This window comes from Malurus melanocephalus, unplaced genomic scaffold (assembly GCF_030028575.1).
Source record: "Malurus melanocephalus ecotype Western Australia unplaced genomic scaffold, MMel_1.1 scaffold_305, whole genome shotgun sequence".
NCBI classification, from domain to species: Eukaryota; Metazoa; Chordata; class Aves; order Passeriformes; family Maluridae; genus Malurus; species Malurus melanocephalus.
Window position 1 is genome coordinate 603209 of NW_026623537.1, and position 14876 is coordinate 618084.

A 14876-nucleotide genomic window follows, 5' to 3' on the forward strand; every position below is an offset into this window, starting at 1 on the left:
AAAGGTGAGACCCACCTTCTAGGCTTCCACTAGATGACACTGGCCTAGGCTCCAAGATAAYATTTCCCTTTAGAATAGCAATTGGCCAATGCCCCAATTTCTACAAGTAACAAAGAATATGCTCAGAGTATCAGTTTAAGATCCTCCCTCAGCAATACCTCACACCCTGCGTGGTACAGAAATACAAACACACTTATCTCCCAAAGATTGCCCCACCTCAAACAGCAAACCTTCCTAGGTAAAAACCACAAATTATGATGTTATGCAGGGGATGATGCTGGGAAGTGAAGCCTGCAGGGAGAMTGGGGGTTTTGAAAAGTCGTGCTGGACAATTTGCTACATGAACTGCTGGAAAACCAGACAGCAAGAGCTACCACTGACTAATTTTCCAAAACATCATCAATCCAGGCAAATAGAAGGTGCCACAGGTATTAAAAAAAAAAAAGGAAAAAAAAATTAAAGAAACTCTCTGAGGAAAATGCCTTGCTATAAACAATTCCAGATCCAGAATAATGAGATCATGCCTTCACAATAAAAATTCAATAAATAAGTCAGTTCTTCCTAAGAGAAAGTGTGCCAATTAAGCAAAAACCCTGTTACAGGGAAGAAGTGCCAGCAGCACAAGTTATTTTAGCTGACATTACTTCAGAAAAAGCCCACCATTCACCATCTGTTCTGGCACAAATTCTGAATGCTAAGAAAGTTTCCAACATCACTGATGAAAAGAAAGCAGTCAAGATGAAGAAGTTTTTGTTTTGCTGTTAAAAAGAACAAGCATCTAGGACAGCTCACATTTCAGCAAGAACAAACACAAAACAGAAGTTTTGCACATTTCATAAAAATCATTACAGAGAATTACAATAAGGCAGAGTGCAAGTGAAGGGAATACACCACAAAACAAAGAAACCTTTTACAAATTTTGTATGAGAAGCAGGTGGCAACTCCAAACAATGGATGATTCTACACTGCAGGTAAGAAGCATGARTTTTTAGGGAATCTGACTGCTCTCTAGAAATACATTAATGGAAGCAAACACCACAGAAAAAATGGARGAGCCACCATGTCAAGAACAATGGCGTAAAAATGAAGCTTCCAAATGTCAGCATYCTTCTGGAAATCAGGTCTGAAGTTWRAAGAGAACCTCTAACCAGGAGCTACCTAACACTCCAATTCCTTTGGAATGTTTGATGAGTTCATGGAGGGATCATACCATTATTGGATAGCAGATAAGATCATCAGGTGGAATGAATCCCAATGCTATCCTCCATACTCCTATGATTTAATCAATTACTATAAAGAACTTTCCCATTAAATACCTAGGGGAAGCAATTACTTTCCCATTTCCTCCCTAATTTTCTCTAGCATAAAAAAAACACAAACCATAAGAAACCTTGAGTAAAAGCAAAATATGAACCTCGCCAAGTGGCAGGAAATTAACTATTCTACACACAAATACGATCTGAGATTATGGGTTAGAACTATGTGGTCCATCACCATGACAAAGTTTAGACAAAAACAGATGAACMTAATTAACAGATTTATTTCTCCCCCATGTGAAACACAAAGCCACAATGTCACTGAAATTTATGAATGAGCTAAAAATTTAGGGCACCTTTCTAAYAGTCTGGAAAATAAGGCTCCAAAATTCCCTTACCAGGTCTTTCTTAGACAAAAGCTAAGTGACAGATGGAGTTTTAATATTTCTCATGACACCAGATGATGCTTTATCTGCAGCCGTGCAATACTTCTTAAATTCTTACTTTAAAAAATTCTAGTTTATGTTAAAAAAAGGTTTACTTGTAATTTAGTATCTGTTGTATTTTCTTTCTAAATGGAAGAAACCAACAAGGACAGTTTAATAACATCAAAACTCTAGGCAGTATGCTCAATACATGAGGCAGGATTCATACAACAAAAAACCTTAATTRTTTTTATGACCTTAAAAAAACCATATCATTTTTAGTTACTGTAAATCCCTTCACTTTTACCAATTTTACACTGATAAGCTTAAAACATTTCAACATTTCTGCTTTATTATAATCCTACTTTTCTCTTTCTTCTTTCTTTTTCCTCCCCACAGAGCAATTTAAACAGAACCTATCGACCCATCTCAAGTCACTATCCCTTGAAGCAGATATCCCATAGAAATCTATGTTTGATATAACAACAGTTTGATTCCTCATAAAGCAGCCCAAAATCCGTGCAAAATTCAAGAACAAATCTTCAGACATCATAGGTTCTCTTTTTTCTTCACCCAATCAATTTCTGAATTCATCTAGAAATGACACTATTTACTATTAAGTAGATTCCTTACTTATATATTCCCTTCCATTTTCTTTTACAGTATCCTAAATTGAGAGTAGCTGGGAATGAAAGAGTTGGGAAAGAACTTTTATCAAACCAACCCTTTGAATGTTTTTTCAATTTTCAGAAATTTCTTCTCAAGACATTGTTTACGTTCAAATGAGCAGTGCAGACTACAAGTAATGCATGGGTTTTAGGGGAGTGTTTAGTGCTGTCTATTCATCAGATTCACATCGTTATGCAGATGGCAGAAACCTTAACGAGGGCACTACAGCAGTTTTGTAGCATCTGTCCTACTTACCAGCAGATCAAAACAGCATTTATTTGAGAGCATTCAACCCACTTCCACAAAAGCAGACAAACAGTGGCCAAAGAAAGAAAAGGGGATCTGTTGGAGGGTTTCTCTTTCTCATCTGTGAATGCTGCAGTTCCCACTGACAGCATTGTACAGCCATACAATAGAAGTCCATCTCACCAGGCTAGAAAGCTTCAACAGTAATGCTGAGGTCTAACTCTTCCCCACCAAAAAAGTTTATTTTATTAAATGCAGGGWGGGAAACAGAGCAATACTCCAAAACCTGGTTTGATTACTTCAGTTTTCTGAGTATAGTTTTATCACTTCTGATATCAAAGATGTCCTTCCCAGACACTGCTAAGGTTAGCAAAACCCTGGGTGTGTTAAGTATAGCAGGAAACAGCTGCACCTCCACTTCTTTAGTGCAGACAAACCCCTGGAGCACAGCCCTCTAAAACACACAGATCAAACAAAACACKTTTTGTCTTTTCATGAGAACAACTTCACCAATGCTGTTACTCAGCCTAAGTGACCTTCCAGAGCCTAAGCCAGGAGGACAAGACACCTCTCTCTCTAAAAATCTATTACATTTATAGGCACACTATCATGTCCATGAAACATTTAAGCAAAAACTTTCCACTCACCGTCACAGACTTCAGAGTCATTCCATGGTAGGTGCCCATGGTGTCGATCTTGAAGCCTTCCGTTTCTGCAAAGGAAAGMAAAGCCTTCTGTAAATCACTGTGATCACAGCAGTGTCAGGTCTAAATGGACAACACTGGAGGTATCTCTGAAGCTATTCTGTCAAACAAGACATCTTGCTGTTGATAGTGGTTTAGGAKCTGTTCCCAGTACAAAACCTGGGTAGTCACTAGGAAATCTCTTTAGACAGAGGTCAGTTGGGTATTTCTGCTTTCTGTAACCAGAGTAAGCTTTTCCTGCTGCACAGAATAATTGAAGGCATTTCAGAGAAAGGCTATAAACTTAAATCTTTGTGAGGATATGTTACAACTTGCATGCAGTCTCAGAAATTCTCCTCACTACAAAATTGAGAACAACTTTGTATTCCCAGAATACATTAAAATGCAACATATTCAACTCGTATTAATGGAAAAATATATTTAAGAAACCAATTTACATGCCAGCTATAAAACCATGCACATTTTACTATATAAATTCACTTCTGGAATGCTGAAGAGCAACAATGTCATTGTCATTTGATACAGAGGATATAATTTGCATAAATACACAATATCAGACTAAAGGTTATAAAAAGGGGGGTTCTTGGGGTGAGGTTTTTTAATTAGTTTTAATTAGATTGAATTTATACTAAGTGCCAGAACCTTCAACTGCCCAGTGACTAAACCTGCTGTCAGTAGCCTGTTTGCTTTTGAATACTCCTTCTCTGTCCCCCTATTTTCAGTGCTTTAAGATCAAAGTAAGGTCCACCCGGACTCACAAAAAACCTTCCTCCTTTCGTAAATTCCCTACCCTTGTGCATCTACAATCAACTGATCCCATCACCCAACCATCCAAATAATTCCTGCTGAAAATGGCATGATAATCATCAATCATATCATGATAAACATTTGCCTACATCTAAGCAACTTTTGGGTTAATTTAACTAGAATTGGGTAAAGGTAACTGATACTGTGCAGAAACAGCTAATTGGAACTGGAATGTTTTTGCCATTTATTATCCCCTTCACACACATCAGCACAAAAACATGACAGATGAAAAATAAGGCAGAACCAAAGCATGGCTCCTACCTGAACCTACAAAAAGTCCAAGAAATATAGCCAGTTTTTAAAACTGTCACAGCTTCTTGCTCTTGTCATGAGTAAATTAACTCAAACTGAAACCCAGACAACCCTGAAAGCAATGCACATGCTCTGGGAAACATCTGTGGTTGCTCATCCTTTCTTCCTTCGATCAGGAAGATCATCAGACACTCGAAGGAAATGAGGCAGAAAAGTTTCCCAGATTTAAGAACTCTCCAGTGCCTATAAAAAGATACTCCAGAGCTAAAAACTGATCATACACCTCTCACCACAGAGACAGCTATCTATTTTCTGAACAGTTTAGGGTTTCACCTTTTCTCCTTCACTGCCTCACTTATGGTACCAGACCTGCCACCCACTACCAAAGCAAGATATCCATGTTTTGTTTTACAGCCACCTCAGTTCCAGCTTTTCTTCAGCTTCACTTCTCAAGGCCACCCTSCCCTTCTACCAGATTTAACATATCTGAATTACACATATGATTCTGAGAAAGTAAAATACAGGTATAGACACACATGAATCCAGTCTCTCCTACCAAAAAAAAAACCCAAAACCCACCCAACAAAAACCACCAAACCAGTCTAGCCTCCCTATATAAACTGATASTGCCTTCCCCTCAACAGGGGTCACACAGCCAAGCTTGAGCTGAAGATGGCCAGATGTGACTGCACAAACACTTCCACAGTGAACAGTTTGCTCTGTGACTATATAGGTCAGTGCTGCTGGGCAAGGAGCATATTAATATTTCAGGTKATGCCTGGAGCCTTGTAGAATACTTGGTAGAACTCCATACATTGAAGAGRTGCTTTTGCTGACTAGGAGTGACAAAAAACAGAGGGGTCTGATTTAGGCTGACAGCTGTTTGTGACTTTCAAGACATCACCACCAGGAGAACCTTTATCCTTTCCAGACTCATCTATTACAGGTTCCTCCTGCCCATGACACAGAGCATTTTCAACTATTTTGCTCAGATGTTCTTTCCAAAGAATCCAGACACCCCATAGCAAGACCAGCACAGCACYATCCTCTGTTGTGCCTGGCCTGCCATGGCTTTTTTCCCCTCAGCACAAATCCTGACTCAATAATTAGTTCTCTGTGCTTGTTCCCTGTCTCCATCAGCACTGCAAAGGGAATAAAGGCCCACAGAGCCAGAAGCACAGTTAGAAAGTAAATCAAAGGGGAGAGAGGCACCTGGCAGGGAACAAATTTCTGCTCAACTGCCACTGGTTTCCTCTTTTGCAAAATTCTTCCCAAGTCTCTCATAAAATCTGTYCTGGTTCATTTAATGAGCCACAGGRGCCACAAARCTCAGCTTCCTGCTCGCAGCCTGCTCCTGAGTAAGAGGAGGAGTGAAGAACTTRGATGAAGAGCCACTTGTTGCTTCAAGCAAACTCCAGTTTCCTGCCTGATGAATGTTCCCAGCAGCTACACAGGSCCTTCAGTGCTACTTAGCAGCTACTCAGGTAGCAAATATAACAGTTCTGATAATTAGCAAATAATGGCACAGCAGCTTTCTTTACTAATTCAAATTAAGACATGTCAAATGGTGAATGTAGGCACCCACTCACATTCCTGCAGTTACTGCAGCCACCAGGAGATCTCCTGCAGGACCCATGCAGTAGGATAGGATSAGTAGAAGAAACCACCTCCCAAACTGCCCACCAGGTCTCCAATTTCATGCCTCAAACTCCCAAGCAACTGCTGAATTAGAGTTAAGCACCTGCAGCTTCCAGGGGGCCATGGCAAGTTCCCCCTGAAGCAGTAAGAGCATGGACACTTTTCTCAGAACACAGCTTTTCTGATCCTCTCCTSTCAGCTGCACCATGTGATATTGTACCTGTCAGCCAAGCACTTCTCTCACAGACACAAACACTGCTACCAGCAAGAGCCCTGCCCCTTGCATGTTTGTACCATTTTGTAARGTCTCAACTTGGCCRCYTGCAGCAGCACCCTCAGCTCCACCRTGCACAGCCCATGCAAAGSAGRAAACAAAGGAGWCCAGGTCAGGGACTCCACAGYTCCAGCTGCATTCCCACTTCARAAATTGCTGAYGGTGTTAGCCAGGTTAATGCTGCARAAGATATTCAAGGACCAGGCTGGRAAGCAGCAACACTTCTTCCAGAGGCCAGGGGCTGAGCCTGATGCAGCTGTTCAAAAGCAGAACTGGAGACAGGAGGAACCATGGGCCAGAGAAAAGAGGAGCAGAGCAGAGCAAAGAGTGACCTGGAGCCCCAGGGATGTGCCCTCAGCACACAGCAGCAGCACTGCTGTGCTGTACCTTCCAAAATCACAAAAGCAATGCCTCTCCTCTCCCTCCCAAAGCAGCTCCAACCTGTGCTGAGTCATGCTCCAACCTGAGTCATGCACAGAGATGAAATGGTGATGCTTGGCCAAGATTCGTTTATAGGACTAAAGAATGCAAGCAAAGCCCAACAATAATTTTGTCATGAAAAACTGAACTGCAACCTTTTGTTTGCCAAATATAATCAGTTTTAGAAATATATGCACTGTTAAAAACACCAACATCAACAGATGTCTTACAGACTGCATCTTGAGAGACTAAACATAATAACTAGAACTGAATAAACAACTCTAATGCTTCAAAACATAAACTAGCGCCAGGGGTTATTTTTTCTCCAGTCATTGCATGTATTATGGTCACAGTTTCACAGTTCCATGACCTAAAGGCTGGTAAAAGAACCATAAACATTTCCAGTGTGGTTCATCCCTATTTACCTTTCTAGCATCACCATATATCAATCTGAGTACCTTTTCTTGTTTAAAATAATTAGACCTGGAAACGAAAATATGCACCCTAATGCAWCAGCTTTTTGGACTGATTTTACTGKCCMTCACCATTAGGGTGCAYGTTCCATTTCCTTGCAAACAGGTATTAATGCTCAGAGTGCCTTCCATTTGCTTAAAGCCACTGTTCCACATCCATCTAGGTCACTCTGCACTTTGATTCTGCACCTGCTGCAGCTCAAGTCATCCAATCCYGGTACAAACTTGAGCTCTGCTACATTACCAAAAGAATAAAAGCTTTAAAAAGACTCAAATTAACCTGAATTTCTGGAAGGAAGTCAAGGGAAATAAAAACAGAACAAAGCCGCATGTCTCAAACACTGAGGAGCTCAAGTTAAAGACTTGGTTTGAATCGTGGATGAATAAGGCTGAATAACCACTTCTTTTTTCAGCTGTATACTCTTCAAGCCCCAGATAGCAACACTCTGCAGACTGCCTGGAAATGATTCACCACCCCACTTCACAGCCCCAGTAATTTAAACCCTGACACCAAATTTCACTCTGCACAAGAGTTTACTGAGCACTTTTCTACAATACTGGTAMCCTAACAAGTAAAAGTTTCACACCTAAATTTCTAAGCTCCAATTACTTCACAAATTCTCTGTACAATTCATATGTAACAGCTCTGTAATAATCTTACCAGTAATTAACACCAMCATCTTAAATTTCTCACAGTTAAAAACTATTACAGTATTAATCCATGTGCGTTTTCCAGCACAGAAGTGAATGTACAGTGCTGACCAGTACTTGGTCACACAAAGCCAGAAAATACAGCCAGACCCATTCTTTTTCCAAGCGTCCATCTCTTGCACATACTCTCTGCTAGGGAAGAAAACCCAGAATCCTATCATCTTAGAAGTGAATGCAATAAATAAAAGTCTAACAGGTCAAACTAAAAAACTTCAGAACCTGCTATGTCCTGCTACCAGTTCCACTCTCCCTGTGTAAAAGGGTATCACACAATTTAAAAGAAAAGAACTTAGAATGAGACATGCTTCATAAAGAAACTTTCTAAACAATGTATAGTTGAGAGAAACAAAATGTTATGGTCCAGAGTCACCTCAAATGTAATAACTTGACAGTCCTCTGTTGCCTGGGCTCAGCACTTAGGACTGATTGAAAGCTAGGCAAACTTCTGGAAAACAGCAGCTATGTCTGAAAATCCAATAACATTATAAATAAAACATAAAATGACAATAACAGGAAGTCAACAGCAAGCTTTTCTGAAGGAAAGACTTGAATGCAGTCAACATTCTTTTTACCATTATGTGCTGAAATCGCGTGGCTGTACAGCAAGACTCTCTGATTTACACTAAATAGGACTCAATATYGGTGGAGGTTTTGGGGCTGTTTTGTTTTGTTTTGGGGGAGTAATAAGAATTGGCTTCTGCTATGCTGAAACCTTGAGAACAAMAGTAACAGATAAACAAGAATGCTCCTTGAATAAGCTTAAAAGACCTAACCTTGAAATAGCACAGGGAAACTTGACTTTGCCACCTGTACTGAGAGATGCACTCAATGGGTCACAAAAATGTTACAGCTTCAAGATTATCCCAGCACTACTACACACTTTGAAAGTACAGAACAAACAAGCATGTGAAAAGGATCCTCTGAGCTAAACCCACCCAAGAAAATGGGGGGAAAACAAGGTACAGCATCCAAAACATATACATAAATAAACGYGTATTTAAATATCARACAGRAGAGGATGCAAGATACCTTCCTAAGCATGAAATGACATTTGAGCASAGGATTTTTAAATCCCRRWAAAKAYTTTAAAATTATGTTGCTCAAAAAGRTATGACAGACTGCAGTTTGAASAAGACTCTTGCRTGAAAACATTTCAMCAAYAGTGAAGRTGCACWTTAATAAAGCATAAAAARAAGYTTAARGGAGTAATAAGAAGGAAAGGAATAAAATTACAAAGGTAAGAAGTAAAGTAAGTTTAACACGGGATGGAGCTCTGTGTTGTTGAAGAGAAGACACCATCATTAACTGCCAGCTTRAAAGAAACCAAACCAACAGGAAGGAAAGAGCATCCAAGGAAAGTGATTGCAAGGAGTTCAYCTCAAAAACATTTGAGGGGCAGGATGGGGTCACTGCCAACCATTTCCATGTGGAAATATCCAGAATGTGCAAGTCCTACTGCAAACAACACTCTAACACATTTCCTCTAGCAYACATCACAGAACATGAAGAATGGCAAAGGAAAGGTTTCTCTGTCCTGCCTGACCAAAGCTGGACCAAGCCCCTGCTGGACAAAAGGCATCCAGCCCTGTCCCTGGGCTGCCTGAGCAATCCCACTGACTGCATGTGGAACTCAATGTTTGCTCTTCAAGCACAGCACAATTACCACCCCCTCACACTGACTATTAAACCACTCTAGCAGCAAAGCCTGTCCCATCTGGCATGCAAATTTTAAGTCAGTCAACCAGAGAGGCATTCTGATACACCGCATCAGAAATAATGATCCATCACAAGAAGAAGAGAAATTTGGCTGCAACTCAACAGTTTACTTAATGCATGTTAAAATTCCTAAATTTACTCTCAGCTCTACAAGCTTTGAATTTCTTATGCTAAGGACAAGGTTGCTAATGGAAAAATTCTGTATTAAAGCACACAAATATTAAAAAAAAACCCCAGTTCACCTCTTTGCTGACTAACTTTAAATACTGTAGTATCATACATAAAGGAAGGTAGGCAATATGCCCCAATCCTGCTGCAACTAGAGGAAGACTGTGAACCCTTCCTAGGATTTCAATATCTCTSATGAAAGAGCAAACAGGTGAGACACAAAGAGAAAAGCTTGAAGACATTGTCACTGTGCCCACTGTTTACAAGCATCACACAATCCTGCCTTCCACAATCTGTGGCCAATTTCTGGCAGTCAGGGCAAAGCGTGGAAACCCGTCAGAAATCTACAGGGTTCAACTTTATAATAAGTGTCATACCTCATTACTAATAAACGTGGACTGCAAGTTATTATGCTTTGAACTTAAATAATCACCATTCTTTTCCTTCAGACTTGTTTCCCAAAAGTCCCAATATCACAACCTTTCCATAAACACATGCAATTCCAAGTCCCTACTAAAGTTACTGTAAAAAAAACACTGTTTAAGGACCAAAAAATGCCTTATTTTATTTGTATCGATGGCTATTTCTGCTTGTAATCTCACTTCTAYACTGAGTATTTGGGAGTCATAACTTCATTTTGAAGGCAACTAAATTAAAAATCCTGTAAGGAATGAGTTCACTTGGSACAGAGCTGCAAGTGCTCTGCACTCTCCCTTTTTAAGTAAATGACATTACCAGTGCATAAGTGCCTAAACAGGACTTTGGAAAACCACCTGCACTTGGAGTTCCAGTTAGGACTAAAATTTAAAAGTTCTACTTTTACAACAGAATACCCGAGAAGTAAATAAGATCTTCGCTATTTTCTAAAGTTAATTTGTAGCCAAGGAAGATCTCAAAATACCTCTAGGATCTCTCCTAAGAATTCCAGATGTTGATTACTAATTCCATGTAACYTCCATCAGTGATGTACCAGAACCTTTGTAAGTCAATCTCACGTTTAAAATACCTTCTTTCCAACACCTCATTTATAGTTCCAGTGCTAGCCTACACTTAGCTAACTTGGTATTACACCAYTGCTATTCTTAACCTATGTACTTCTTTAAATACACCTAGAAACCTGAAGTACAAAATTAACTTTGTATGTGACTAAACCAAATATAAGTAACCAGAAAGTTGAGGTGCATAAACACACTCTAAAGTGAAGAGTGTGACAATGAAAATTACCGAGGTAGAATGTGACCATTTCAGGATTTCATCACAAAGGAATCTTTCAGCTGGGACTGCAATCCAGTAAATCCCATTTCAGCACTGACAAAACCACAACACCACATTCTCAGAATCAACACTGAAATGGATTTTTCACCATTGCTAATTACAATCTTCTTTTTCCCTGTCAGTCACCTGATCTCCTCTTTGCTTTCTGCTCAGAARTTTCTACATTAAGCTCACACTGATGAGCTGTTCCACAAACTCTTCTGGGTTCTTTCCTTCCATGCAAAACCTGTTATTTCCTGCTCCCTCTTGAACCACACATGTGGTAAAAGCAAAAAATCCAGCCAGCTGTTCAGCACAGATGCTGCCTGCAGGATTCCTGCCCAGAACCATGTCATKGTCAGCAAGGAGGGCACAGACCATCCCTGTACCTGAACTTCTGGCTGTAAAGGAGTCCACAATGAATTACAGGCTTTGGTATATTTGAACTTCTACATTTGCCCACTAATTTCATCCTCTGCCTTTTATTTCATCCTGTCCAGTTTAAATATTCACTGCTTTTAGATCTTAATAGGAAATGGTAATAAAAGGGAAACCACTTAACAAATGAGTAAGTTTTGAAGTTTTAAGATATTAAGAGAAGGAAACTTGTAAAAATATTCATGGAAGGGTTGAATTAACCTTTCTTATTTTTGTTCCTTTCTTTCCCAAATTCTCTTGGTTTTTCTTACAACAATTAATTCTTCATGRAAACTACTTTAGATTATTTTCCAGTACTGATAAAGCTTCCAAACATCCTGCTTTGGCTTTTTTCTTCATCCCACCATGCATTTGACAATGAGCARTAGTAAATAAAAGCACTGCACTGAAATACAAGCACATTGAGGCCAACAGGGAATAGGCTTCAAGAGGATACAATACAATATCTGACCAAATTTCCCAYAGGAAGTTTCATACACAAACAAACACCCCCATAAACATAAAGGATGTATTCACATGTAAATGTATCTTTACAAAACTATTTTTTTTCATTTAAATCATTTCAGAGATGACTTGGCTACAGTTTCCCTGAACAAAAACTGGCAATAACTTGGACAAAGCTAAATATTCTAAAAGATGCAAGCTGAATTGTTCACCTACAGTTTAAAATGGTATTTAGCAGCATGAAAGTCCTTGCAACCAGAATAGAAATCCCTTCAAATCATACATGGGAAGTTTCATTAGTTTCATTAGAGAAATCCCTTCAAATCATACATGGGAAGTTTCAAACAATTACTTTGTTTGTGCCCTAGAAGGAAGAGGCAATTCACAAGTGTAACAAAATTTGCATGACCTTCTGCAAGAAGCACAAAACCATCCAAGCACAACAAACACATGATTGCAAAATAAAACCCCAGCAAGACATGAAAGTGAAGTAATGGAACGTGTGCTAAAAACAAGATTTAAAAAGCAATGGGGACAGGAGAAAAATTGCATTAGAAAGACAAATCATCACTCAAGTTCAATGCTTCACCATATTTTAAAACTGGTGAGAATTCTTCACTATTGTAGATTATTTCCACAAGGGCACTCATATTTTGCACTGCTGTTCCCAGTTTGGTTTTTAATTTAAATAGACACAACTAAATAATATTTACTTGGAATTACTGGAGGAAACTTTTAAAGTTACTGTGATTGTTTGARGGTAGGGAATCTATTTCATGCTATGCACCTGACAGTCATCCTTGCACTTGTGCTTTTCCATCAATTGCATGGGACCTTCCCCAAATAAATTTTCTTTTTCCCCCAGGTTCTAGTTTTAAGCTTTYGGTTTGCTTCCTAAGAGGTAGAAGTAATTTCTAAGAAATAAGACCTTTGGATTTTATTACTTGGAAAAGCTATCTTTAGGCACAGTTACAGTTCTTTTTTTTTGTCTTTTCATCGGTTTGTGAAATAATAGCAGAGAAAATCCCCTAATATGAACTTTATGACTTGTCAGTTTTGGTTCTCAATTTTTATTTTCTTTTGAAAGAAGCATGGCAATCAACTTACCCTCTTTGCCTTTAAATCTTTCCTGATCATATCTGTTGTAGGCAGCTGGGATAGGTTGCTTATTTCGTAAAGTGGGATCCTAAAACAAATTAAGTAAGATTTGTAAAAGATACTAAAAGATATTTGATGGTTTATGAATTTCATGATGTATTATATAGAACTACTCAAGAGTATAAAACTAGTTCACTTTTGTACCAGTTTCAATGCATTTAAGAACTTCCATTCAATATCCACTTACAATCTTACAGAAAGAGTTTAGAAGCTCGTACTGAATGCAAAGAGAACAACCCGAGGCAAAACTAAAATAGCAAACAGTAACWAACTACATTACTAAAATCTCTACATTTAATGAAATCACTGAGTTTTGTTTTACTTAAAGAATTGACAGGGAAAAAAATATCAACTAACAATTCATGACTAAGGCTTCAGCCACATAAAATTTCCCTTGTCAGCCTGATTAAGTTAAAATTTTCCTAAATAAAATAAATAAACACAAATTTTGAGGAAAAAAAGGCATTCTGGGGAAAATTTTTTAAAAAGCACCAATCTAGAGGCACAGTCAATACCAATTCAATCATTTTTGTGGATGGCTTAGTTATGTATTCACAACTACTCTGAGTGGGACATTTGAATAATGCCATGCACAATATAAGAAATTCAACACAAAGCAAATATTTACATGTTGGAATTCATCTTGCTATGTCAATTTAGTTCTTTGTTAAATGCACTAGCAGCAAAACCAAAACCAAGTATGATTAAGCAGCTCTTCGAGCAGACTTCCATCATGTTCAAAGATATATTAGGTTTAATGGAACACAATAGTAAACACCACCATTCTAAACAAACCCAATCCAATACCTAGACAGAATTAAACAATAAAGCTCTAAGTATGTCCTGATTTATTACAGGCAAGAGAAAGCCGGTTCGAGCTGTTCCCACTCATGAGTCATGCTCCAGATTCTTCAACATTTGCTACCCTATCTGTCAGAAAAGCAGCAAAACATTTCATTTGAAATGGCAGCACTCTCGTCGAATACATTTTTTGCAAATAGATGCAGCATGTGGCTGGTGCCTGGGAGATGCAGGAGCTGGCACCAGCAGATTCATCTCTCAATAACAAGAGCATATTGAACAAATTAAACTAATATATTCAACTCTTTAAATACCAATAAATGCAACTTAAGTCAAAGCAGAGCTGTGAAGTTATGCTTGAAAAATGTGTATTTGTTGGAAGGAAACCAAAACAAATTGTGTATCTAATACTGAGCAGACAATTTTGGTGTCCCAGCCCTTGTGCTCATCCAAGCGTGGCTCTTACCGTMGGTGCTGTGTTTGGTGCAGGTCTCTGCTCAGGTGCTCGGCCTTCTTCTCTGGCTTTCACTGATTGAAGAATTGCAAAAATATTCTTGGCAAAGTTCTGAAAAAGATACCAGATACCTGTGAACCTTGCTGACCATCTGCACTTCACATAACAACCACACAGGTAGAAGACACCATTTGGGTAACTGATGTTTCATCAAAAACCAAAACCAGTGCACCAATTTTCTAAATAGAGGATTTCTGATCCCTTTTCTGTAATAGGATCCAAACATTAACAGAGTTTTAAGGCATCAYTGCTACCCCGTATTCTTTAAGGTCCACACCTGCTAAATCTAACTGGCTTCATTACACCACAAGGTAAACCAAACTCTTCTCAAAGCACTTGCAAACTATAAGMTGTAGAGTTAGGTGTACACATTTGTCACTAATATAAATTTTCAGTAAGTTTATCAGTAAAAGTAACCTTTTATCAATTAGGGAAAATGGCTTTTTTTTTTTTACTGCTTCAGAACATTTACAAAATGCTTACACTGTCCAGAGTATTGTGTATTAAC

General features: G+C 38.7%; 1 protein-coding gene across 1 annotated transcript in view; it reads right to left on the reverse strand.

Moving 5' to 3' along the window:
- Positions 1-14876, reverse strand: part of CDC73 (cell division cycle 73) — a 102494-nt gene that overhangs the window by 68112 nt on the left and 19506 nt on the right. Inside the window, exons 8-10 of the mRNA XM_057377192.1 lie at positions 14321-14419; positions 13003-13081; positions 3244-3308 (exon numbers count right to left, since the gene is read on the reverse strand). Coding sequence (XP_057233175.1) covers positions 3244-3308; positions 13003-13081; positions 14321-14419 — 243 coding nt within the window. The remainder of the gene's footprint in view (positions 1-3243; positions 3309-13002; positions 13082-14320; positions 14420-14876) is intronic.